The following is a 25,263-nucleotide window of genomic DNA, read 5'->3' as shown; positions in this document are numbered from 1 at the left end:
TCTTTTTTCTTCCCGTGTAAACCAGGCGGCGTAGTGTCCACAAAAACGCACTAGTCGGAAAGCTGAATTTTGCCCTTGGAGAGCTTTTCTGATTACCATAAAATCCCGAAGATCCACACACTCATAATGAAGGGATAAATGGTGAAAAACATGAGGTGGGCCGTCTGTAGAGATGAGATGGCAAAACCTTAATCAAAAATTAACTATAAACTCGGGGGCAGCCACCGTAAACTGCGTGACAGGGTACTGATACTGCAGGTCGCAGACACTGCAAATTCGCATTGCGACGCAATAAATATCCAAAAGTTTGCCAGTAGCTCCAGTGTCATGAGAAAGAATACCACGGACCATAAATGTGGCAGATTCGTGTTTCATGGTGCGATAAACGCGCAGAAACTGGCTGCAAGCTTGTGTGCCACGAAAACCGATACTACTCACGCAGATTGCAAACAAAAAACACTGTGACTCGCTTTTCACGCATACCGCTATCGCGGTTGATGCGATTCCTGTCGGACGTCACACGATGTTCGACGGAAATTGGGGAGTGGGCGGCGTTACAAGATGTTAATGTTACGGATATTCAGCCACAAAAATGAGAGGCAATCTCTCACGGGAAGGTGCCCTTCCGGGATTTTACGGTACGCGACCTATTTCCAACTACCACGTTTGTTGTTTGCCCCTAGGTCGCTGGAGTCGCAAACATTCGGCTCATTCACTTCTGGGCGTAGATTGACATTCAGATTGGAATTGTGCAGCCGCTAGGTGTCACGCGCAGAATGCCGGGTTCGCACGGTGCGATTTCTTGTGCCATTTTGCACCCCGCGGCGCTCGACGTCACCGTCGCGAAATGGTGCATAAAACAGCATTGTGCGAACCAACCGGACACTAGACCGGGAAGATGGCTGGTGAAGATGGAGGCGTGTCTCCCAGGCCCACACCGCTGATCCTGAATGCCGAGGGCCGCACGGTGGACCTGTCGGGCAAGGAGGTGCAGCTGGCGCACCACACGCCCACCCTCAAGGTGAGTCAAAGAGAGACCGCCAGCCCGGCCCCCTTCAACGGGCTTCCCCCACCAGGCCAACATCCGAGCCCAGAAGCGGGAGCAGTTCAAGATCCACCAGGAGAAGGTGGTCGAGGACGTCACCGAGCAGAAGTTCTACGACCACAGGGTCAGGTGCGTCGGGTTCCCAGTATGCTTCTTAAGGAAGGAGGTGGGGAACAAAAATATATTTTTTTGTTTCTGGAGCTATTGGCATGAAATTAACAGAGTATGTTGGTATAAGGGCATTGATAATAACTAAGATTTGAATTAATTATGATTGTTCACTTTTGAGTTACATGAGTTTTTATGTTACTTTGTTCTGCCAAGCCCGAAATATAAATGGACTACTGTATGAACATTAAATTCGCTAGACAGGTGTCTGAAAATACACCCAAGGGAGTGACAGCCCTTTCGGTGAATTTCGTTCTAGAACAGCTTTTAATACAAATTCAAATTTTCATGTCACCAAAGTCATTAACAGATATAAAAACAATTTATGGTTTAAAGAAAATTAACCTTCTACCGTAATATCCCGAGTCATCTCCCATACCCGAGCCATCGCCCACCCCATTTTTTGGGCCAATATCGATTTCCGAAAAAACACCGAGTCATCACCCACCCCTTCAAATACCCCAGCGCGGACTCTGCGATCCGCGAACACTCATCCTACCCGAATGACGCGGCCGCGGATCTTACAGTTGGAGGACGTCCGTGACAAAGTAAAACGAAGGAGGGAAAGACACTTCTTTTTGTTTACCTCCGTGAGCGACCCCAAAGTGGTCGTGTATCCGTGCGAAAAGAAAACGATGGAGATAACAAAATAAGAGTTTGTTAACGTAACCGCGGAGTGTTAGGTCAAAGTCTGTCTCCGCCGAAGTAAGGTCACCGCAAACCCGCTCCTTCTTCCCGCCTGTCGCGACCGCGGTTGTGCAATATTTTAGGCAGAGCCAACGCGTAAATAAAGCTTTGCTGGAACGTCCTACAAAGACGTTTGCAGAGTGTCCCAACCGTGCATTGATAGCCCGCCGTGCACGGACGCACGTATGTACGCACCAAACAAGAAAGTTGCGCAAGAGCTTGCAATTGACAAGGCGCTAGTGATGCAAAACTATCGATAAATTGACTATCGATACTATCGATAGTTTTTCCAAAACTATCGATAGTGTCCCAGAACTATCGATAGTCGACTATCGATAGTACTATCGATAGTTTTTCGATAGTCGACTATCGATAGTTTTTCGGTAGTCGACTATCGATGTTTTTTTACTATACTGGCGACTAACGATACTATCGCTAGTGCTATCGATAGTCTTGCACCACTATAGACCGTTACAACTCAAGAAGGTAGGGCGAGGGTAAGATGGGCCGGGGAGGAGGAAGCAGACGGAACGCTAAAGAGAGAAGGAGGTTTCCCCCTCTCTTCTCCAGCGCTCCGTCTGCTTCCTCCTCCCCAGCCCGTCTTGCCCTCGCCCTACCGCTCGCCACCCCCCTTCTTTTTTCGCCCAAACTCCCATCTTCGTCATCACTGAAAGCTGAACCAAAGTTGGGATGGTAAGTATCTAAGCTAGTTGGTGCCCCGTTTGAAAAAAAAAATTAAAGCGATGAATAGACAAGAGGGAGCGACGCAAACTACTAGTGTCGCAAAACTATCCATAGTAAACTGTCGACAGTACTATTGATAGGTTTACGATAGTCGACTATCGATAGTTTTCCGATAGTCGATTAACGATAGTTTTCTGATAGTTGACTATCGATAGTTTTTCGATAGTTTTTCGTTAGTCGACTATCAGTACAATCGATAGTTTTTCGATAGTCGACTATCGATAGTACTATCGATAGTTTTTCGATAGTCGACTATCGATAGTACTATCGATAGTTTTTTCACTATCGATAGTCAGATTTCTGGCGACTATCGATACTATCGATAGTACTATCGATAGTTTTGCACCACTACAAGGCGCCCGACTTGGCCCGACGCAAGTATTTGCCAACCCGACCGCCGGCTTTCCCGCTTTCCCAGCATTGCTCTTGGTCGCTTCTTTGGTCCGCTCGCTCGCTCCCTCGCTCGCGCGTTGCGCCTGGTCGGTTTTTCTATTTTCTTGTAGACTTTTCTTTTTTTTTTTTTTACTAACTAGGAGAACATAATGGCGACATTCTTTCACGGAACAAACGTTCGTGCTATATGCAGATCGGCGGTGTTTCTAGCGCGTATGCAAGCAACGGACTTCGCTATAGTAAAATATTTTTTCGTGAGCATTTTTTTTCTATAAAACAATGAAACAGTTTTGAGTTTGATGTATCTCTTGTGCATCAGCGCTAGATACGCAGAGAAAAATAGGCGGTTTTTTCCGCTTTTTTTTAAGTGTTTGTGCTCACCCATCGAGACATGGCCCACCCCACTTTTTTAACGAATTTCAGGTGGTTGGGGGTGGGCGATGACTCGGGATATTACGGTACTACTATCTGTCATCAAAATAAAAGAAACAGCACACAAATCGAACAACTGCTTTGCGAGGTATGCTTTTTAAAAGTAATGTAAGATTCAATAAACACCTTCTCGAGAAACAAAGTCCCAAAGTTAGATGCAGCACAACAGTGTCAAAAAGAACCCGCAGCATAGTCTGTGGTGCTATGTTCAGCTCTCCTCTTCTGGCGTGCATCTTGCTTTGCGTGGTGGCGCCTTGTGGCCTTGCTCAAGTGCAGAGAGTCCTTTTCCGAGGCCCGCCAGAGAGCCAGGTGTGCAGGCTGGAGGTTCATGGCACTGTTTATTTCCATATGCCCTTGTACAGCCAGCATTGAACCTGATGACTGTCTCGTGCAGGGCAGCCTCTACAGACACCAGTGAAACATGCTGCTCCTTCGGCATCAAAGACCACAGTACCGAATGAAAGCTTTCCGCAGCATTTTGAGTCTTGGCTCCCAAGCAGCGCGTGAGGAGCGCCGTTTGTGACAAGCGCTCGTACACAGGCAGCATGGCCTCGGCAACATAGTTGGGGAGGCAGTACTTGTGCTTTGCCAGTGGCTCTCCTTTTGCCTCAGCTGCCCTGTGCCTGCACCAAGAGTCTGCTCCACTTGGACACAGGTCGTGCTTCGGATTTTCATTGGTTGAGGTGACACGATAAAAGGTCGCCAACACGGCCCGCTTCATGGCGCCCACGTCGTTGCTGTGATTCCTTATGGCCCATCCGTAGTAGCCAGTGAGCTTTTCAATTAGTGCTTTCGTGAGGCGGCCCTTTCCTCCAAGTGGCTTGTCACTCCTCTGCGAGAGATTTCGCAGAGCAGTCCCCATTCGTTTCTGCACATGGTTGAGGCATTCTTCTTTCTTTATGGGGACAAACCCATAGGTTCTCTCTTCGGTTAAGGCACCAAAAGTCCTGCTGTCCCCATCTGAAATCAGCGTAGTGTACCGCAAATCATGTTTTTCCAAAGAGCGCCCGAAAAGTGCAAGTGCAGCATTAACTTCCATCCTTCCAGAGTTCGCATCAGTGTTCTTTTGGCAGTTGTGGTTTTGTAACCACTCGGCATACTTCTCGTCTCCAGGCTTGGGTTCAGTCTGGCAGCTGAGACACAGATTGCAGAGCACTTCAGCATCTAGAATCAGGCCGGTGTCAAATTCTATGACGCTCCCAACGCTGACATGGGAACTGAAGCCTCTCTTGTGCCACGTGCCATCATAGACGACGGCAACATCCCTGGTAAAACTTGGGTCCATGTCCTTGCATATACTTTTCACAGCAGCAGCGGACTCTGTGAATATCTTCTCTGCAGAAACTACACCCGACTTGCTGACAACGTTTTTGAGGTGTTCCTGATACGTCTTGTGATGGAGTCCTCGGTGGGACACGTTCATCGTTGACCAGAAGTCATTCAACGCAGTCTGGCCCTTGCCGATGCTCCTGATTGCTGATATTGCTCTCAGGTTCACGTCAAACGCGTTAGAGTCGGCCTTGCGTGATGAAGACCAGGCATGGGATACAACTTCACAGAGGGAACACGCAAGTTCAAGCTTCACAGCAAGACCCAGAGCAGTCGATTCTTGAATCCTCATTCCCGTGGCTGAGCAGCCTTGGCAGACCATGTAGCCAAGTTCATTGATAGCATCTAGCCGCACGATGGTGAATTTCGATGACGAATTCGTCGGAGTAGGAGGATCTTGCTTCAGAATATCAAACTTACGTTGCGTGGCAGACACGGAAGCAAGTTCGGCACGAACGGCATCGCGATGTTGCACTGTCGCTTCATCTTCCGCCCGAGAAACATGCTCCGTCTGCAGGTGCACCGTCGTGTTTCCCGTCGAAGTTCCAGGCACACAGGAGCTGATAGATTCTTCAGCTGCAGTCGGTGGACACGTGGACATGACTATGTCGCTGCCTGTGGCAAGAGCCGCATCCGCGCTCGATTTCGCTGCTCTCACTTCCTTCATTGAGCGTTTACACGCTCCGTACGCAAACCTCGTCTTACTTTTGTACTTACTCCTCCACATAGCTAACCTGATTGAAGAAGAGGCGCGATAGAGAAAACAAAACCGACGTAATAATGGAGGAGTGAAAAGCGAAGCTGACAAAGCACGAGGACAAGCAAGCAGATCACTGCCGAAGGAGCAGACGACGCAAGCCCGCGAGCGGGCGGAGCGGGAGGAAGGGAAAGGAAAACAGCGCGCCGGGAGAGGAGAGCTTCCCGTGCGGCTAATAGTAGCCCCATTCTCCTCTGCGCGCTCGGGGAGCGCGCGCTCTGTCTCATCACGTTTTCGCGATTGCAACATAGGAGAACGGCAATCGTGCCCTAACCATGCGGCCAACGCTGTTTTGGGAGCCGGCAAAAAAAGGAGGAAGAATTCACGTTCAAAACAAGACCAAGATGGCGGACATCGGCCAAGCGCATCGGGAATGGCGAGCGCGCGAAGAGCAGTTGAGTTTTGACATTTGATTGTCACTTGGAAGCTACCCACGCGTCGTAAATATTTGTTTTTAAATATTTTCCCGTTGTATTAGGTACTGATAATTACAGGGAAGGTAGTTTATGACATATACAACCCAAAAATATAGTTTTCTAAAAATCAACTTTTTCGCGATTTTTTGGTTTTCAAGGTTCGCGTCCTTCCTTAACCGAATCCCCGAGAATTGGTCCGTCTGCGCATTTCCTCGTTAAATTTGACTGGCAAATTGACGTCGAGGGTCATTGATGGGTCTCGAGGCCACGTTTCGCTAACCTCGAATGAGGTCGAGTGACCCTCGGGTGGTCATGCGACTCGGTAACGTCGCATCACAGGATTGTGTCGCACAATGTCACTTAGCTCGGTAAATTTAGCGGGAATATCGAGATTGTGTGACTTGATATTCATGTTGCATGTCACGTAACCCGTCACATGACCTCGGGTCATGCGACGACGGTTCGCCTAGTAAATTTAGCGGGAAAATGAATGTCGCTTGACATTTGGGTATCTTAGTGATGCCGTGACACCAAGTTCCTGCTAAATTTAGCGGGTAAACTGAAGCCACGTGACCTCACGTTGTGCGACGTCTGGTCGCGTGGCATTGTGACGTTACGGTGTCAAGTTCTCGTATCATGCGATACTACCTCGGGCGATGTCGAGTAGTGCAACGTCAATTTGCCCGCTAAATTTAGCAGGGAGATTAATAAACTATGTTTTCCCCTTCCCGAAACGACTCTTTCGTGTCTCCTAGCCAAATTTAAACGATTGCTCCTTAAATCCTGCATTTTATGCGTCCAAGTACATCAAAGGTAAAAGTCGCTGGTAATCTTTTTTTCCCCCTTATCCTCTTTCAACAACAATCCAACGTTAATGTAGGCTTAATGTTTCCGTGTATTCCTCGCATTCATGCTTCGTTTCGGCTTTAGAACTGTGAGAGAGAAGGGATGTCCTTTCGTCGGCTTTTTGTGATCTTCAGCCACGCGAGGAACATCAAACACGGCACCCACGGAACATTTGGCCCTTGTTGTCCCGGACGCCATGGCCTATTTTCTATGTTTGTTGGGTTCTGCCAAGGTATTGAATGGACAATGATTGTCAAAACTCTACAATCCTTTCCCACTTATCTGGGAATCCATTTCTTTAAAACTACGCATGTCCAAACTTCCACATATAATGCGTAGCTTCTTTTGCGCGTTATCTTCGACTGGGTGTCTGCCAACCCGGAAAACTTAAAATTATTAGGGTATATAAAAATTGACCGCATCTCCACGTGGTGAATGATGTTGATTGGGGCGAAGCTCTGGTGGTGCTTGTCTGCGTAGACGCTGAGCCGCAGCATGCCGAGCCTTTCGTTCGTTTTCATCCATGTCAGAAAGAGAATGTGCGGTGTGGAACGTGGTTATATACGCAGTTGAGCATTTGACCGAGCGCCCTCTCGTCTATAAACATTGAGCCCATGCATGCAAAGTTTAACGCGATTATATACGCATTTGACCGCAGCGCCCTCTCCTGTATAGACGTTGAGCGGCTACATGCAACGTTTCATCCATGACATCCCCAGCTCCCGAGTTACTACCACATCTCAGAGCCCCCTACTCGTCCCGCAGTCGTGACCGAGTGGTTAAGGCGATGGACTAGAAATCCACTGGGGTCTCCCCGCACAGGTTCGAATCCTGTCTACTGCGCAAACTTTTTTTTTTTTTTTTTGCTTTACTTGAGCACATGAGCTTACAAGCACCAGCAAGATCGATGTGAGCACGGACGCCGGACGGACAAGGCTAGACCCTAAGAAGCTTCGCCCATAAAACAACCGAAAAAGTCGGGGAAGGCATCGGACATTTGGTCAAATTGGGGAAAATGACCGCCGTCGGCCGTGCAGCGACGCGCTATGAGGCGGGAAGGTGTGGCGTGCGTCGACGTAGGTAACCTTCGTGCCGTGCCTCGGTTGCCGGGAGCATCGTTATGCAGCGTAGGATACCTGACGATTCACTGGATTAACCCTTTGAGGGTCGAGTTTTTCTCCCCAAAAGGTGTTTCCCAGTGGGTGGGTTTTGTTTCCATATGAATGATGGAAAGAGGGGGTCCATGTGCTTGTTTTTTCTTAATGATGGAGCAGGTGCAGGTACATTGCTTGCAAGACCTTCGGGTCTGGAAGCATTGAATGGAAATATTGGAGGCGAAACTCGTCAGTTTTCTTCCATTCGGTTTCATTTTAACGCATCCACTTCTGCGACGTTCCAGCGGCCTCAGATTCGTAACCGGAGGTGCTTTATGGAGCTTCTTCGTCGGACGAGGAGCGCTCATCTTCCGAATGTAGTTCCGAAAAGCGTCTGATTCAAAAGAGCCAGTGCTTGCATTGGCACTACCGCCGGTACTACCGCCAGAGCGGCCAGTGTGCAAAGTGAGCATCACACGCTCAAAGCATTGAATTTGAAGACTGTAAATAGTATGGTGAAGAGAAACACCATGCGCTTATAATGCTTACAGTTCGCCAAAAATGTAAGAAATAGCACCACCTCCCACGCTGCGCGCAGTTCAGTATTTGCACTTTAAAACGTATAACCGCCACTGTACGTGTGTGGCGACAGCCGTCAAAAGGGTTAAACGGGAACAACCCAAACGATTCCTGCAGCCCCGTCCTCTGCAGTTTCTTTCTTCATAATGGTCGGGAAATTTAATCGGAATAGTCGGGCAAAGCGTGGAAAAATCGGGGAATTTATAAGATGCAATTTTGTAAGCACCCATCAGGAGCGCATGAAATTTGTATTAGAAAAAATATACTAATGTACCCGATTACCTGATGCCGAGCGAAACTTGCCATTCTAAAGGTTTCGCCGTATTAAAAATGATATATATATAGAAATGCGATTGCGAGGGACATGTTGAAATGATGTCTGTGGAGGAAGAGCTCCGTGCCTGCGAGCATAGTTTGAGTGCGTCGTTTTTGCAGTGCCAAGTCGGCTCAGAGGAGCAAGAAGCTGTTCAAGTTCCACGAGAAGGGGAAGTATGAGCAGCTGGCGCAGCGTCTGCGAACCAAGGTGAGAAGCTGTGGCAGAGCTCAGCGAAGCCCAGCAAGGAGACGGAAAAGATGGGTCACGGGGTTTACAGCGTTTGCAGGAAGTTACCCGGTCTCACCACACAAGAACCCAACGCGTGCGCATTTGTGCCAATCCGCTCGGGAGACAACCGTCATTCAATTGCAAATGCTCTCCATGGTTGGAGATGCTCCCTCTGAAATCTAGGATCTCTACGTCGCTACATGGTCGCTTCCGCTCTGAACACCCCCGTCGACACATCACGACGGCTTCTCCACGAGTGACGCGGAGCCGCTTGCTGCGTAAGGAGTGTGGAGCAGATGACGACGCAGAGGCCACCACCGGCGGACTTTGTGGCGTCGTCTGCTGCCCCTTTTGGGCGACTGCTCGGCCACGGTGGCAAAGTGCGGCGCTCTGCGACTCAATACCTTTTCTGAATTTGATTTTTTTTTTGATTATCGCAACATTCCTTTTCGCTATATCCGCGGGAGCCGCTCCATTTTCTTCGCTAAAAACAAACGCAATTACATTAAAAAAGTACAAATGGAAATGAGAAATTGTGATCGCTTTGCTAAAACACCATTTCGTTATAACAGACTTCGTTATGACGGCGCAATGGCATTTTTGATGTCGATTCTTTGGATTACATTTTGAAGCTGGCATAGCTTCCGGAGTGCCGCAGACCTTCGCTGCTGCGAGATCTCATCACTTCGTCTCGCGTCTCGTTTTGCACATGCTCTCGAGCGAGACAACCACCAGATGGCATCGTGGTGTCTCAGGATACTGCAGTGTATTTGTGTGGTAGAACTTGTCTGCTACTAATTTTGGGTGTCTTCGGGCACCTGTCCAGAGTGGCTTCTTTGCTTCGGGCAAAATGTTCTCTTAAGCACGCTAGGTATCCGCTTAGCTAAAAAAAAGCTAGGTACGACCAAACACGAGCGTATACCATGTTCTTACCTTCTGCGCCGCGACTATATTGCGCTTTAATGTGGGCTATGCTCGGTAGGAGAGGAGTTGTTTCAACGCTCCTCTACTCCCAAAATTTGAAATGGGGCTGGGAGTTAAGCGTCGCATTTAGCTGTGAAACAGAATGTCTTGCTTGGGGTGCGTTTTGTGAACATTCGTTGGATCTATGTGCTTGACGATGAAACCTTATTTCTGGCCGCCTCCACAAACGAAGGCCCGACCTGGCCCTTGATTCGGAGAGAAGGGACGTCGAGAGCGGAAGGCTGACCCCCTCTGTTGTTGGTCCCTCCCTGTTGCCGGCAGGCCAAGCTGGAGAAGCTGCAGCAGGAGATTGCCCAGGCTGCCAAGAAGACGGGCATTTCCTCGGCCACAAAGATCGCCCTCATGGTGCCCAAGAAGGAGATCGTAAGCCCCTTTTCTGCTCCTTGTTTAGGCTGCAGCTGTCTGCTTCTCTTTTTCGACGCACCGACTCCAGTTCAGTTCCCCAATGAGTCTGTGTACTGAAGGCGTGTGCTTCCTTCCCAGTTAAGTTTTTTGGGCAAAAGGGAGCGGTTCGTTAGGATACTAATTATTCTTGAGAGTTGGACGGCTCTATAGTAGTAATGCAGGTTTCTATCTCTCGTTTCATGTTTTTATTTTTTCTAGCGGAAATTAACAATGGGTGTATTCCAACGTGTTTAAGACGTCCAGCTCAGAATGCAAAGTGGTTCTACAAGTACCTTAGACTTTCCAAAGTTCTGAATTCTGACCTCAAAGTGTGCGAGGACGTTTCAGAATAAAAAATCTCTTTAAATTAAAATGAACTTCTTAAGCTTCCTGCAAATTTTCACCAAAGTAGGCCCTGAGAATTCAGAGTCGTAGTTATATCTTACGCATTTTAGAGTTTAATCTTTAATGTAGGCTTTTGCACGTTGGTCACCTGTATGCCGGTATTTTTCCATTTCTTGCGACGCCACGGGTTGGTTTCAGGAAGGCAAGACATTGTGTACATGGGGTGTCATTTCTTTCTTCTAAATTCATCGTATGATCGGACCGGCTTTGTGTAGATACGTTAACAATGAAGGAGTTGCGAGCCATTATGTATAGCTTAATATATGGTGATTAGCTTTTGCAGTTTAACCTCACAGGCCCTGTACATTGACATTGCAGTAATGGTAATGCTAACTCTTTTTTTTTTGTTATTGTTGACTTATATTACTTACGTAATTATGCGTGATTTGCATTAATTTTCCTACTACTGGTGTGGAATGTACCGTGTCTGAGCGGCCCGTCAAGCTGTCTACTGGGCCCTTTCTTTGTCAGTCTTTATTGTCTGTAATGGAAGTGAACTACTATAGTGTATTATGGGACTTACCATTTCCCTTCTGCTGAAGTCTGTGGTTCCATGGCAGCCAGCTTGAAAAGCAGTTTGATGTTGGTTTTTTTGTTTTGAGAGAATAATGGCACCTCATTTATCTTGGTCAAAGCACGGAGTTAAACACTTTCCCGTCTTCTTTCGTTTTTCTTTGGTCTCCAAGACCCTGAAAGGAAGCGCAGGATAGGTTTGGGACGTCATTGGGAGGTCTTTTATATTTTGTTACTTTCAAACCTTTACTTCAGGATTATTTATCGTCAGTGGCAATAGTCAATCCTTTCTTTCTGCAAAAGAACTAGGTAGTTAAGGGTAGGTGTCTTTTGAATGTTTATTTTGGCATAAACTCGCATGTAAGCAAAAACTGGTATACCTACGCCACGTTTGTTGAAAAATTTTATCCCGAATACTATATACAGTCAAACCCACTTATAACGATCCTGCATATAACGACCTATCGGTTATGACAACCAGCTTTCGGAACATATAGGAATTCAAGACCCTAGCCATTAAAATTGGTCCTGATAAAACGACCGTCTTTCAAAGCATCATACTGTTACAACAAACACTCCAAATCCGGTTTAAAAAAAAAAAAAAAAAACTCTCGCGCACGAGAAAAAAAAAATAAATAAAAAGCTGCATTTTGGGCGCAGTGCTCCGGGAGCCGCTCAAGGTCATTTCCACGGCCGCACGGCATACTTCTCCGGGGAGAGGAAACAAAACTAGAAGAGCAAAACCGGGCTCCCGAGTCCAGTAGTCCACTGATTGTGCGTGCGCGGGAAGGAGAAGAGGAGAAGAAGGAGGACGTCGACACTCATGCCGTGCTGCCTTCGTTCATTCTATGTTTGCATACTCAAAACTCAATGCTCGGTATAAGGTGGCTAGCCCCACCGCCACCGTGACCATTTCTTTACGTTTGCCATTTGTAGCCGTATCGTATCGGGCACATTCTCTCGCGTCTGCCATCTCATGTCTGTTGTTTTAAAATGTGGAAAAAAAAAAGTCTACTAGAAGGCTTTATTTAAACCTGTTTAAACGAAAGGTCATCACGCTGGCGGAAAAAGATAACAACGAAGCAGCACTGCGTGGCCTCGCAATCCCATCCACCCGACGATCTCGCAAAGTGTTTGGAAGACGACCTTGGCAGAGGCGACGGCTGCACACTCGTGCATGCGCAAGCGCGGCATTTAAAATGCTTTAGTCGAAAGCAAGTATTAGCTCTGTGGAAAGCGAAGAACCATCGTCGAACTAGTGCACGGCATTTATTTCTGCGTTGGCGCGTGGTTCATAAAATCTGTTCTATGAGATATGTGATCAATTTTCATTATTTTACCTGCGCTGTAGAATTGGCAGCAATTTACTTTTTGATTATCGGAAAGCCAAATCTGCCTGCGTGTTAGAATCAAGCAAACAGCTTCTTTAAATAAAGAGCTGGCAGAGTGAAGCTACCAATACCAGCTTCATTATCCTTATTTATAACGTGTTTTGAAAGTAAGTCCAGATATGACAAACTACGTATAAAACGACCACTTTTTGCGGAACTACCGCGTTTGCTATAGGTGGGTTTGACTGTAGTCGACTAAAGTCAGAACTTTTTCTCAGCTTGGTTTTTGCAGTAGTCAGACTGGGTGTATTTCTTTATGTACCCGGTGTTAGGTATTAGCGGGGTGACAGGTTTCTGGAGTACTGCCGACATATCTGGAAATGCAGGTGCAAGTGCAGTTGAGCCTTAAACCGAAGCCAAGAACTGGGTGGCTATCAGCCCCTCGCTTGGGCCGTTGCCCTATTGAGGATTACGTGGTAGTGATCTTCGCTCTCAGCCGTCTTTGAGGCACGGCCACCGGGAGGAGCCGGAAAACTCGGTTTGCAGCAAGAAATTCTCGTATTTCTTTGCATAGCTAACGACGGAACAGTTTGTGGCAGTTATTTCCAAGCTTTGCAGAGGACCAGACTTGCCGGTTGTCTGGTTGCCGCTGTAGCTCATTGATGGCGGCAACCTTTCCACTTTGGTTTTCACCAGAGCGGAAAGGCTGAATTTCTCTAGGCTTCGTCCTAGAACACATCCTTGAAATCAACCTAGAAGTCGTCCTCGAGGTTTTTCGAGACGCTGTCCTCGAGGTCGTCCTAGAAGTCGTCCTTGAGGTCGTCCTAGACCTCGTCCTTGCTGTGGTCCTTGACGTTGTCCTCTAGGCATCGTCCTAGACGTCGTAAAGATAACAGCTTCGCTGGTCGTCCATCTTCACATGGAGTGGAAGGGTCTACATTTTCTTTTGCCCTTTCTCTTTAGCCTTTTCTACTTGCCTTCTTTCTGGCTTTTTTTGATTGTACACCAGTTCTTTTTTGTTGCTCGTTCGACTTTTTCCCTCAGCATAAAGAGAGTTGCTTTGTATTTCCCAGTCTTCCAACTTTCTCGCTATTTTTAAAAATTTTTGTGTTTCGCTGCCCGCGTTGTTGAGGTCGCAACCATGCATGCGCAAAGATGTAGTGAGGTGCGCGCACGGGCGGTGGTGCCCTCGGTTTCCTCTGAGTATGCTTTCACGAGGTTCTGCCATGTTTGGAGGTTCTTGGACGCCCAATTCGGTACAAATCATCGATATATGGTCACGAATGACGGGGTGACGAAACAAAGAATTACCGAGGAAACTGAAACGTTTAATGGGGCAAACTTGTGCCCAAAGCAAAAAGAAAACGGAAGATAACAACAGAGCGTCGCGGGCTTCGAAGTCGGCATAACTGCAGGATCAAACGCTAGGGCAAGACTGACCCCGGACCGCCACGCGGAGCACCTTTTGTACCCTCATGGGTTTCTGGAACATTCGGCGTAGAACAATAGTAACTTGTTCAGACGAGAAGGTTCTCGAACTGAACGAGAATGTCGAGTTAAAAGGATAAATAAAAGAGGAGTTTGTTCACTGGAATCAAACCCAGAACCGCGGCGTGATAGCCAAGCGCGGTAATCATTCGTGAGTGCGCGTGGCAGTATCGAGTTATTTTGCGATCCTCTTTGATGTTGCTATACAGTCAAGCCCGGTTATATCACACCCGGGTATTTCGAATTATTGCTTGTATCGAACAGTCCAAACATCACCTTGAAAATCGCATGTAACAGTATAGGAGCGTTGTCTTTTTGTATCGAACTCCCATGGCGGGGACACTCGATATAGCGAACGAAGCAGGGCGGCCCTTCGCTTCTCCCCAGGTCAGATCGCCCCCGCGGAGCACAAGCGCGCGTTGCCGAACTGGCAGACCGCCAAGCCAGCATACGCGCACGGGGATACTAAACAAAAAAAGCAGATGTAAAAAAAAAAAGAAAAGAGCAGCGAAAAAAACAAAAAAAAAAGTGGAGGATGGCAAAAGCAAAGGGAAGGGCACGCGCGCGCGTAGGGAGGGCAGGGAGTGCTCCTTAGCCCCAAAATAAAATACGCAAAAAAGAAAAAAAAAAAGAAGTCTTCCTCAACTCGAGTGCGTCGACAACGGTTGAGCAATCGCACTTTGAACGCCTTATCTTCGTTTACCTTTTTCTTTCGCCGTTTTTGCTTTGCGCGTTTTTTTTTTTTTTTTTTTTTTTTGTAGTTTGAATTTGGTGAGGTTTCTTTTTAGTTTTAACTTTATTCTATGGATCGAGTGTTTTTGTTTGTTTTTATACGACTTGCTTTTTCCGTTCTTTCATTTTTTTTTTCGTGTTTTGTCGCTGGTGATGTGAGGAGGTCGCGCACGCGTAAACGATCGCAAACATTGTGGCGTAAAAGCCGCGGTGTTTGTGATCTTTACCAGCTAAGCTCTAAAGTATTTAGTGACTCTTAGTGGCTCTATTTGGTAAGGTCCCGTTTGTCGGGGCCTTCACTCTTAGTGGCTCTATTTGGTAAGGTCCCGTTTGTCGGGGCCTTCGGTATTAGCAGAGAAGCGCGGAAATTTCTACTGGAGCTTAAGTTAACATATTTTTTTATATCAAATTATCGATATATCAAACTATTTTACGATCCCCTTTGAATTCATTATATCCGGGTTCGACTGTAGGTACCCTGGTTCCACTGGGTTTGTTCTCTTTCCATTTGCTGCCCGAGTATTGACACCCGTCGGAATTACCAATCAGATTGGTACCATCGTGGAATCAGTGAAACTCCCTCCACCTCTGGATAGTGGAAGATGTGTACCTTATTTCGAGGTTCCCTTTGTTTATTCTCTATTTTATCGCGCAGTCTATTGTCGTTCCTTCGTCGCGGGCTCCAGTTCTCGGTGGCGCTACACACGACCATTTCCAACCATTTGTGCCTGTCCTTATTAAAAATAAAGTTTCAAAAAAGGCAAAGCGGCAGATCGAGTAACAATGTACATTCCCTTAAAGGGGTACTCCAGCGATATTTTGAGCTGCACTAACTCGCTGTGTTTTCTGAATCTCTGGCCTTTACCCTTCCCGGTAGGCTATTTGTTATCGCTAAAATTGCAAAGAATTATTGTGAAATCAGCGAATGAAAATTATGCCAAAACCAACATTCAAATATACCCGCGGTCATCGGTGCCGTAACGTCGGTGGAAGGCAGGCTCGCCAGTCGAGTGGGCAGTCTAAAAAACGAATATGCCGAGCATTTGCTTCGCGCTGCCACGCGGGTTGTGGAGCAAGCTTCCAAAGCATGTTTGACACCGCAAAACTGCTCGTAATAGCTTGGGAACAAATCCTGCAGTCCAAAGAGTGAACCCTGGCTGCCGCCGGCATCACTTATTCATTGTTGTCAGTAGATATTTTCAGTTTAAAAAACACGATGAGGACCAAAATTTTAAATTCGATAACTTAGCGAAAAAGAAAAATATTTCAACCTAATATTTCGGATCCAATTTCGACAATGCTTCTCGGTGTGTCTTGCAAATCTCCGGGCAAATCGGGGACTGCGGAGAAAACGGGAGAGTAGTACCAGCCGAGTGCAGCTGTAGCCTCCACCGTGGTAAGGAGAAACTAGCGCCACAAGGCGCTAGTGGCAGAAAGGCAAACATACGTACGGTCGGAGACTAAAATTTGTCTCGAAAAGCTCCCAGATGGCGCCACCACTGTCGTTGACGTGCGCCCTCCTTGCCTACTCCTCCCCCCCCCCCCCAAATCCCCCCCTTTTTTTTTTCTGGTTTGTTTGTTAGACTGGTGTCGCGCTGGCCGCTGCGAGCGGCCAGCACGGCACCGGTCTAGCAGACAAGCACGGCACCGGTCTAGCAGACAAGCACGGCACCGGTCTAGCAAACAAGCCGCGCGTGATATGCTTCGCAACAACTGCGCTTCGCGTGATATTGCCAGTGCAACAAAACAGAAACAGCACGTTCATTGAAATGTATTTTTTTATTGAACACCATTCAAATGAGTTGCAGCATTTCAAACACGTATTTACAAACTCTGTTGGCAGTCCACCGCCCTCCAAGGGGAACCAAGAACTGTAGTAGGCAGTGAATGCAGTAAAAGTTGTCAAATATGTAGAACAAAATTAATTACTTTTATGTACAAACTAAAAGAAAAGCACTTATCATCGAATTATGTAAATGGCTCTGTAAGCAACTCCCACAAACAAAAATTCTGAATACCCAAACAAACAAATCAACAGCGAAATAAAGCAAAAGGCTTGCAGGTGAGCTGCATGAGAATAAATGATAAATAAACCATAAACAAACTCGCTAATAGGCAGTGCAATTAAGAAAGAAAGAAAACAACTTCTGTTTTGGAGTGACTACTACATCTCTGAATGTTGGTGCTTTTCGGTACTCTGTCCTAAGATAAAAAAAGTTAAAAACGAAGCTGTCAAATTAACTGAAGATTGCTCTGACAGCAACTCACCTGGAGTAACAAGTCCTTGCAGCAACGGATTCGCAACAAGAACAGTGGGGCACGCGTTTTTCCACAAGTGAATCTTCCTACAACTTGCAAACACGGTAGCGCCGAAGTGCTAGTTGCACAAACGACGCTGACGCAGCTTGCTCGTCAGCAAGCCGGGCAGGCTTTCAAAGTCCTGGCGATTTGCATACGCAATCTATTTCAATGCTCTAATGGAAAGATTGAGCTTCGAACGCTCTAGTTCTTTTGAAGAATTGTTACACCACTTCGCCGCGCTGTAGACTCCATAATACGCCGTCATGAGGCGCGCAACACACTCGGCAGAATCTCTTTCAAATTAGAGACGTACGTCTCTAATAATTATAAGCGCGCAGCAGCGTTGCACCGTACTGCTAGTACTGCCATAAAATCCGCACTGTCGATTTCAACACGCGCAGAACGGTTTGAAAACTCGAGTGACAGGCGAGCGCAAACAAAAAAAAAAAGACAAAAACGGTTGTTGCGGTCGTTTTCCCTCGCTCTTACTGATTGCTCGGAAGAGCCCAGAGTGCTTCGCTTTCGGTAGCGAAGATCATATACACGTCGCCAGCGCTTAAAATCATAGCGGTGAACATGAGCATAACAGTCTGGTCGGAGTCGGCTGGGTAGACCTACGAATCTGCTCTTTGGATGGATGTACGAGAGAGAAGCCAGCGACGCAACGCCCCTATCGGCCCGACCGGGAACTCTGTTAGCTGCATTCGGCTGGTAGTACCCCTTCGAAGTGGTTCCCACCCTAGCTTCGTATTTTCTTTTTTCCGCGTTGCAGTTAACCGTATTAAGGTAGATTGTTGAGCTAGTTGGTAGTGGTTGTACTTGATTAGGGGAAAAGAGTGCCGTAAAGAGAAGGAACGTGCAGGACAGGATGGCACCTCTCCTGTGGTGTATGTTCCTTCTCTTTGTCCTTGTCTTCTAGCGCCGTTTTCCGCCGATCATGTATGGCTAACCGTATATTTTTGACATTATAAAGCGACTGTAAGCTGTTCAGTTCAGCCGGTGTAAGGCTGGGAATCGCTCGGTCTCAAGACCAATCCCCATCGAGAGTTTTCCTGTATTTCCATTTTAAAACGGCCCTCACAGGGCCCGAATGCTTCGTATAACTTAACGCGTAACGGTCGAGCGTTACGGCCGGGCGTGACAGTTTTTCTCGGAAAGCCGGCGATAGACCGATTGTGCATTACTAGAGCTACAGACCTTGTTTTCGAGCTTGCCGTCGTGGAACCACTCGACCCACGCGTCGGTAGCCCGGTGGGAACCAGGGTTTGCTTTGGGTGCCAGTGTCGGGTCTGTGGGGTGCCTTGCACCCTGACCTCTGCTCTTGCCCTTTTCCAGGGGATATTCGCAACTTGCCGTCCGAGGCAGTTGAGCGCTCTAATGCCAAGGTACTCTCTGTTGCTAGAACCTCCTAAGGAAAGTAGAGCCGCACACTTTGAGAGAAAGCAGGTTCTGGGCCTCATTTGCGCAGCCTTTATCGACGCTTTTAAAGGCTGTCAAAGGCGAACGCTCTGCGTGACTGTTGACATCTCTTCGCCTCAGTTGTTTTTACTGGAGTTATCGTCTCTGTTTGTGCGATCCTCTTCTATTGATTTTCGCTGCTCCACGCTTTTGTCCTTGCATGTTTTCTAGAAGGACTTATCTCGCCGTAATTGCTCATTTACGGGAATTTGAAAGGCGACGTCGGCGATTGTGTTGCAATTTTCGCGGTACGGACCGTAGGTCTTTTGGCGGCATCCGAAAGAAGTTTTTAGTTTTTTCTCTCGCCTGTGGTTTGTATGGTAAGATGATAGTTTTAATTTTATTTCTTTAATTGTTTATCGTAAATCCCCTTTAACTTCGTAGAAGCAGTAAAACATAGAGGTAAAAAGCCAGACACAAAGACCGTAACTGGGCCGCCATTATAAAGCAACTTTTTACGTTGGCACGATTTCCTGGAAACTAGTTTAAAGCTCAACCATTTTCAAACTGTCTTGTACTTACAAAGTTAGAAAGCTGCTTGTCTTACCGGGACAGCAGCTGATATCAACATTTCAACTAGTCGAGTCTTTCTTTTTTAACTTGCGTTCTGAAAAGGAGCTTCTGTTTTTTGTTGCCATTCATCCGCAAGCTTCTCGTTTAGATGCCAGTCTGTTTTGAAAGGACTAAAGAGGAGTCGAGGATCGAGACATTTTCCTGCAAAGTGGCATCAATTAGCCTGTGTGGAGAAACAAATGCGGTGTTTGTATATTTAGACAATTGATTAAATTGAAGCATAGCCAGCGTTTGAAACCCTTTTAATTGAGGCAACTTAGCTCTCTTTGTAAATGGGCAGTATAGTCAGTGCAGTACTACTGCCAACCTGGGGTTTTTAATGTGCACAGTACAGTAGTGACTCAAAATGTTTTTGTTCAGTTCACTAGACTTCTTTGAAATTCTTTGAAGGCACTCTGGTTGTCAACAAGAGCCGTTGCTTGCCCAGGCGGTTTTATTTCGTCATCTTGTTGCAGCTCTGCATCGACAAATTCGCACGCAATTTAAAATTTCGCTTCTAATTTTTTTTTTGTCAAGTTTTTTTTTTCTTTGAATCTTAAATTCAAGCAACACCTTCGGAAATAAATCACATTATTTTAGCCAAGAACATAGTAGTAGAAAAATGGTTGGTAGGCTACGCAGCAGTAGAGTACTATAATGCTTTCATCACCTAAAAATGCAGTCAAATTGTTCCATGGATTTCTCCATGTTGGAAGCGATGGAACAACTATTTGATTACTTAAAGTGCGCTTTATGCGATTCTGTCTGAACCATGCTGCTATCACCGCCAAAAATGGGTACTGTTACGGCAGTGACCATCTTCTAATTGACTGCCTGTAAGTCTGAGGTCTTGTAATAGAGTCGCATCTGGTCAACATTCAGCCCCCATCTTGCACGCACTCTTTTCTTTCCTCTGCTACCGAGAGCCAGTTAGGGCTTAAAGAGATAGTCGGAGATTTTACCAATAGTGTGCCGTATAGTGCAGTATACAAGGAGTGGTGCATTTTCGTGGTGTCAGCGTATGGACAGAAGGATATGCACATCTGAACCAGGAGACAAAGTGAGGAGGGTGCCTGCCTACGATGCTTAGCAGTGCAAGCTTCGTGATAGCCTTAGGAGTGGACGTCAGCCTTCGAGAGAGGCAAAGGTCAGCTCATTGTCGGAAGGCTTTTTTAATGTAGAGTTGGTTTTGTAGTTTTTGTTTTGTAATAAAGGTAACAGTTGCGAGAACTTTGGGAAACATATCTTATAGGTGAAAGGCCCAGTACCTAAACTTGCTCGTAGCTCGTTGCGATACGTAGGTTTATGCAACTAAATGCCACCAGCGTTTTGCCGCACGCTTCTGTCAATAAATTATGACTCGTAAGACTTGTGAAGCTGGTTTAGCCCTCTATTCGAAGCCCAGTCAATTACTCGGACGGTGTGTGGGGGGGCTGATATTCTTCTTATCTAATTGTGATTTAATTATCTGCCTGCTTTCTCTCAAAGTGGAAGAAGCGATTCGTAAAATGGGCGAGTGTGCGAGAGCGGCAGGGAAAAGGAGCGCACCAGAAAGGCAGGCATGCTAAAGGAAGTGCCACATTTGCTTTCACAAAAGGGGAAAACAAGACTGCTTCTCTCTGTTTCTGTAGGTAGAAAATGCCGGAATGAATTTGTTTTATTATTATTTGCATTGGAAAATAATCTCTACTCGTTTTCTGTTTGCATACGGTGACAGACTGCATGGGGTAGGGTTGGGCGAATATTCAAATTTTTTATTAGTAGTTTCAAATAATACGCTATTCTATATTCACTTTGAGGGGAACCGCAATATTCATATTTCTCAGTAGGGGTGTGCGAATACTCGAATATACGAATTCGAATCAAATAGCAAGTTCCCAAATAATTCGATTCGCGAATCGAATTCCTAGTATTCGGTTACTCGAATATTCAATATATTCGGCCAAAAACGTGCGGTCGGCGCAGAGCTGACAAGAGCCGTTTTTTCTCCCGTTGTTAGCGCCGTGATGTTAGACAGACCATGCGAGTTTACTATTCACTGTTTGGTTTTCATGGGTACCCAACATTTAGTGAACTTTGCAGACTAAAAAAGTATTGTGTGATGATGCCGATAATTGACATAACCAAGTAGTATAATCTCGGCCTTTTTTTTTATTTTTATTCAGTACTCGAGCATGTTTTGACAGGCCGAGTAGAAAATTTCTTAAATTAACAACCGTGCTAAAGTACTCATAAGCAGCATTTCGCGATATTGGCCTTAGGAAATAAATTATTTTTATATGAACATTTGCTTAGTCAAGATAAAAGTGATAGGCCAGTCAAATTAAATCTGGCATTTGCCTTCCGTAAAATTGGACAAATAAAATTAAAGGGCGCAGGAGGAGAAATACCTCCGAAATTTTGGTTGAATTCTAGCGCTAGGCACCACTTCATGGACCTGTGTGAACAAATATTTATTTGTTTGAACAGATTCGCTTTGCAAATTTCGGCGTCGCCAGCCACCAGAAGTAAACCTTTATTCGCCATCGACAATCCTGGACTCAAGCGATTGTTATGCAGACGGCTCTTTTTTTTTTTCTTTTTTTTCTCGGCATCAATTATTGCTAATTTTAGATACAAGCAAAAAACAAAACAGCGAACGCAAAAAAAGAAAAAAAGAAAAGGCGTCGTCGTTATTGCCCCAAATCGCGTTTGAAATTTGCAAATAGAAACAGTGTCATTTGTGCACGCTATTCTAAAACTCACTACTGTTAAGTGCCTGTGGTAGTTTCTTACGCGGATAGTCTCAACCTTTGTGCTAAGATTAATTAAGTGGATGGCACTGGTTGTCTAAACATAAACAATAAATCATTTAAATGACCGTCAAAATGGGAGCGAGCACGGTATACACATTTTTAAACTTCATAAGTAAACCGACCAACTGAATGTTTACGTCGCAAAAATAGATTGAGAACCTCAAATACAAGTATGTGTAATATTATGAACAAACAAATCGCTCGGTGATGACGTACCATTACTTTTAGCCTCAGATCAAATGCAAGTTAAACGTTCGTGGTCTATGTCCTCCGCGAGTTTCCTCACATAATCAAAAGAAACTGTTTTCGATATATTATGAATACAAATAACTATAATTTCAGGAAATACAGATAGACTCCTTGCGCTGACCATTTTTAACGCCTTCCGATCCTAAATGCGCGATATAAATATACGCGCTTCTTACTGAGAATGTTATGTCACTGTTATTTACAAAACCTCAGTTGTCATAAGGACCTTTGAACCCTCGTGATGTCTTAGTCGTCGAGTAGACGTATCGGACTACAGTTTCCAAAGTAAGGCACAAAAGTGCGGTGAAACGCGACGAAAAACACGAATACGACGCATCCGCCAAGGCGCGGAGGGGAGAGCGGAGCAGCAAGTTGAAGCAACCTAATGGCTGCCGCGTCACGTGATTCCAAGATGGCAGCGCCCATGCGGAGGAGGATGAAAAGGACTATAGGTGGCGCCACTCATTTTTCAAAATCGCGGTTTTAGTGAGGGTCAGAGATACGTGCTGTTATACAACTTATGTTTACAAACAAACCGGAGCGCTCCTAGCGGACACACCAGCACCGCGCATGCGCGGTGGGGGTGTGGGTAAGAAGCTCGCCGTCGCCCATAAACAAACCATTGAAATGCGATGTTGTCGGCGTCGGTGTGAGTCCCCCTGCCCTTTTTCGCATTCGAATTGTGGCGATGTCTGACTACTTGAGCGGCTTCAGCGAAATTACCAAGGCTCGTTACACCGCAAAACTTCGCGTGAATAATGTGACATGTGGCGATTGATTCCGCGTGGACGCCGCAGCATGTACGCTAAAGCTTGATTCACATGATGCGATTGCGCTCGCAACGCTCGGGCTGCAAAAGCGTAAACCGTAGATGAGATGGTCGACGTCGATACTGAAAACCGCAAGCAGAATTGGACCAAGTGAATTAGGGATAACAAGTTGGTGATAATCACTGGTAACAATGATCAACACCTCCTTGTATCTACTGTTTACATTGAGCCTGCTTACCAACCTTCAAACTTTAGTCTTTTGAGGCCTGCACTTACTTTTTTTCGCAAGTACCGGGCCGACATTTGGTCTACGGGCCGTGTTGCCCGTAGACCAAATGTCTGGAATTCTGGAAAAAAAAAATGCATTCAAGCATTGAACTCTTTTCCTTTGTTACTGTTCCACAATGTGTTGAAATAATTTTATATCAACGTAACTGTTTGGCGTATGATTATGCAATTTAGTGTAAGGGTGTATAATTAGTTTCTAAAACCAAAAACCTGAAATTTGAAAAATAAATTCTTTAAAGGAGCTGCGCACCGATTTTAACGTCGAAAGAATTGGCATTTTCTACTTTTGACATTGTTCGCCTTGTCACAAAGGACAGAAAACACACCTCCTTCCTTCGAAATGTTGCAATTCCGCCGCGTAATCGCGATGCAAAAATTAAAATATTCCCCGACCTGCAGCCGTGAGTGGCGGCCATGAGAACCACGCGGCATGACGTCAATGGGGGTCTTGTAGAAAGATGGCAACTTGTGCGAATACCTGCTCGATAAAAGGTAACTTTTCTATAAATCTTGTCGTTCGAACATAAATATAAATGCGTCAAAAACCTGGTATCATCGACACAACTTTTATTATACGGAGTTTTAGTGGTGCCATCTATCCGAGGTCCATAAAACCGTCAGCTCTATCTGCTACCACAAACAGCCGCCAGAAGCCGGGGAGGGAGGGGGACAGGGCCGGACGGGCATGGCCAGACCTGGATGAAACTTTCCTCCTTTCACCATGATGTTCATCTGCGCCCGCCAGCACATGGTCCCGCGGTTGCGAGCGGATGAGTTCTCGCTGCTCACTGATGGCTCTAGAGAGAGGGCTTCACCAGAACCCGGCGCAACCCCCATTGACGTCGCAGCGCACATGACTCGGAAGATGGTGAAGGAGTTGAGAGGTGCCGATAACCTCCATCTTTGTCCATTTTTAAAAAAAAACTAGGACACGCAGGCCAAAGCGGTTTTTTTGTTCTTTACTTCGGAAATCTCGAGACACCAACTCCCAAATTATTTAAGCAAAGCACTGAAAGTGTTGCACATGTTCCTTCATTAACACTTTGAAAAGTATGAATATTGCAGCTGTGTGCTTCGGATGAAGGCACACCTTCAAAGCGGGATGGTGCACGCGCAAGTATATCTTGGGTAGAGACGCCCTGACAACCTGCGTTCGTCACTTGTGACTGGAGAAAAGATATTTGTATATAGCGAGAATACTTGTTTTAATATTTTGTCTATTTTAATGTGTTTAGTTACCCAATCCCCTCTTCAACCCCTCGACTGTTCTTAGTTTTGGAGAATTTCTGACCCTCAGCTGTTAAGTAATTGCCTTAGAAATCATATTTCTAGCCACAAACCTAATAAAATCAAAATTAAAAAAAAAATTTTAGGGCTGCCATTTCTTGGCACAGTCGCAAACTAATTCATAAGCAAGCTTGCTTTGTCCAAAACGGTTGAGTGCAGGAATGTTGACGAGTTAGGCTCATCCCAAACGGTTAAGGGGTTAGTGCCCCCTTGGTCCCGAGGGTACTCTAATAAACCAATAAATAAATAAATAAATGCATTATCTATCTGCTATCTGAATGTAGGCATTAGATTTTGTGATGCCACAGTCGATATTGTTAGATTAAAATTAACTTAGAAATGGATCAGTATGAGCTTGGGAACAACCTTTGTGAGTTCAGCTTGGTTTTCGTTAAAGCGTGGCACTGTAGTGAAAGGCTTAAAGAAATTATTTGGTTCAAAAATATTTGGGCCAAACCACTATTCGCTTCAAATTTGCTTCAAACTCAAAATCCACTATTCGCTTGTGCCTAGTGGGGGGGGGGGGGGGGGGGGGTGTTTCTCGCACGAGTAGTCGACCTGATCTATCGTGTAGGGTTATATTTGTTCCTTTTCCGCGGCTAAGTGGGGATGCTGGTGGGCTTAACCGAAGAAACAGCAGGCTTAAAGGTCATGTGGCGGATCGAAAAAGAGCGCTTGAGAAATTTAGGGCG

At 46.0% G+C, this 25,263-nt stretch overlaps 1 protein-coding gene across 3 annotated transcripts in view; it reads left to right on the top strand.

Annotated features, from left to right (window-relative positions):
- The window catches only part of LOC8036491 (U4/U6 small nuclear ribonucleoprotein Prp3), an 86,541-nt gene that overhangs the window by 13,847 nt on the left and 47,431 nt on the right, over positions 1 to 25,263 (top strand). For all 3 annotated transcript variants that reach the window (XM_029978745.4, XM_040502941.2, XM_029978735.4), the window contains 4 exons: positions 931 to 1,021; positions 1,077 to 1,174; positions 8,926 to 9,013; positions 10,280 to 10,381. In XM_029978745.4, coding sequence (XP_029834605.1) covers positions 931 to 1,021; positions 1,077 to 1,174; positions 8,926 to 9,013; positions 10,280 to 10,381 — 379 coding nt within the window. The remainder of the gene's footprint in view (positions 1 to 930; positions 1,022 to 1,076; positions 1,175 to 8,925; positions 9,014 to 10,279; positions 10,382 to 25,263) is intronic.

Source organism: Ixodes scapularis, unplaced genomic scaffold (assembly GCF_016920785.2).
Source record: "Ixodes scapularis isolate PalLabHiFi unplaced genomic scaffold, ASM1692078v2 PGA_scaffold0__279_contigs__length_252992795, whole genome shotgun sequence".
Taxonomy (NCBI): Eukaryota; Metazoa; Arthropoda; class Arachnida; order Ixodida; family Ixodidae; genus Ixodes; species Ixodes scapularis.
Note: the sequence above shows the minus strand (reverse complement) of the source record. Positions and strands in the feature narration are given on the sequence as shown.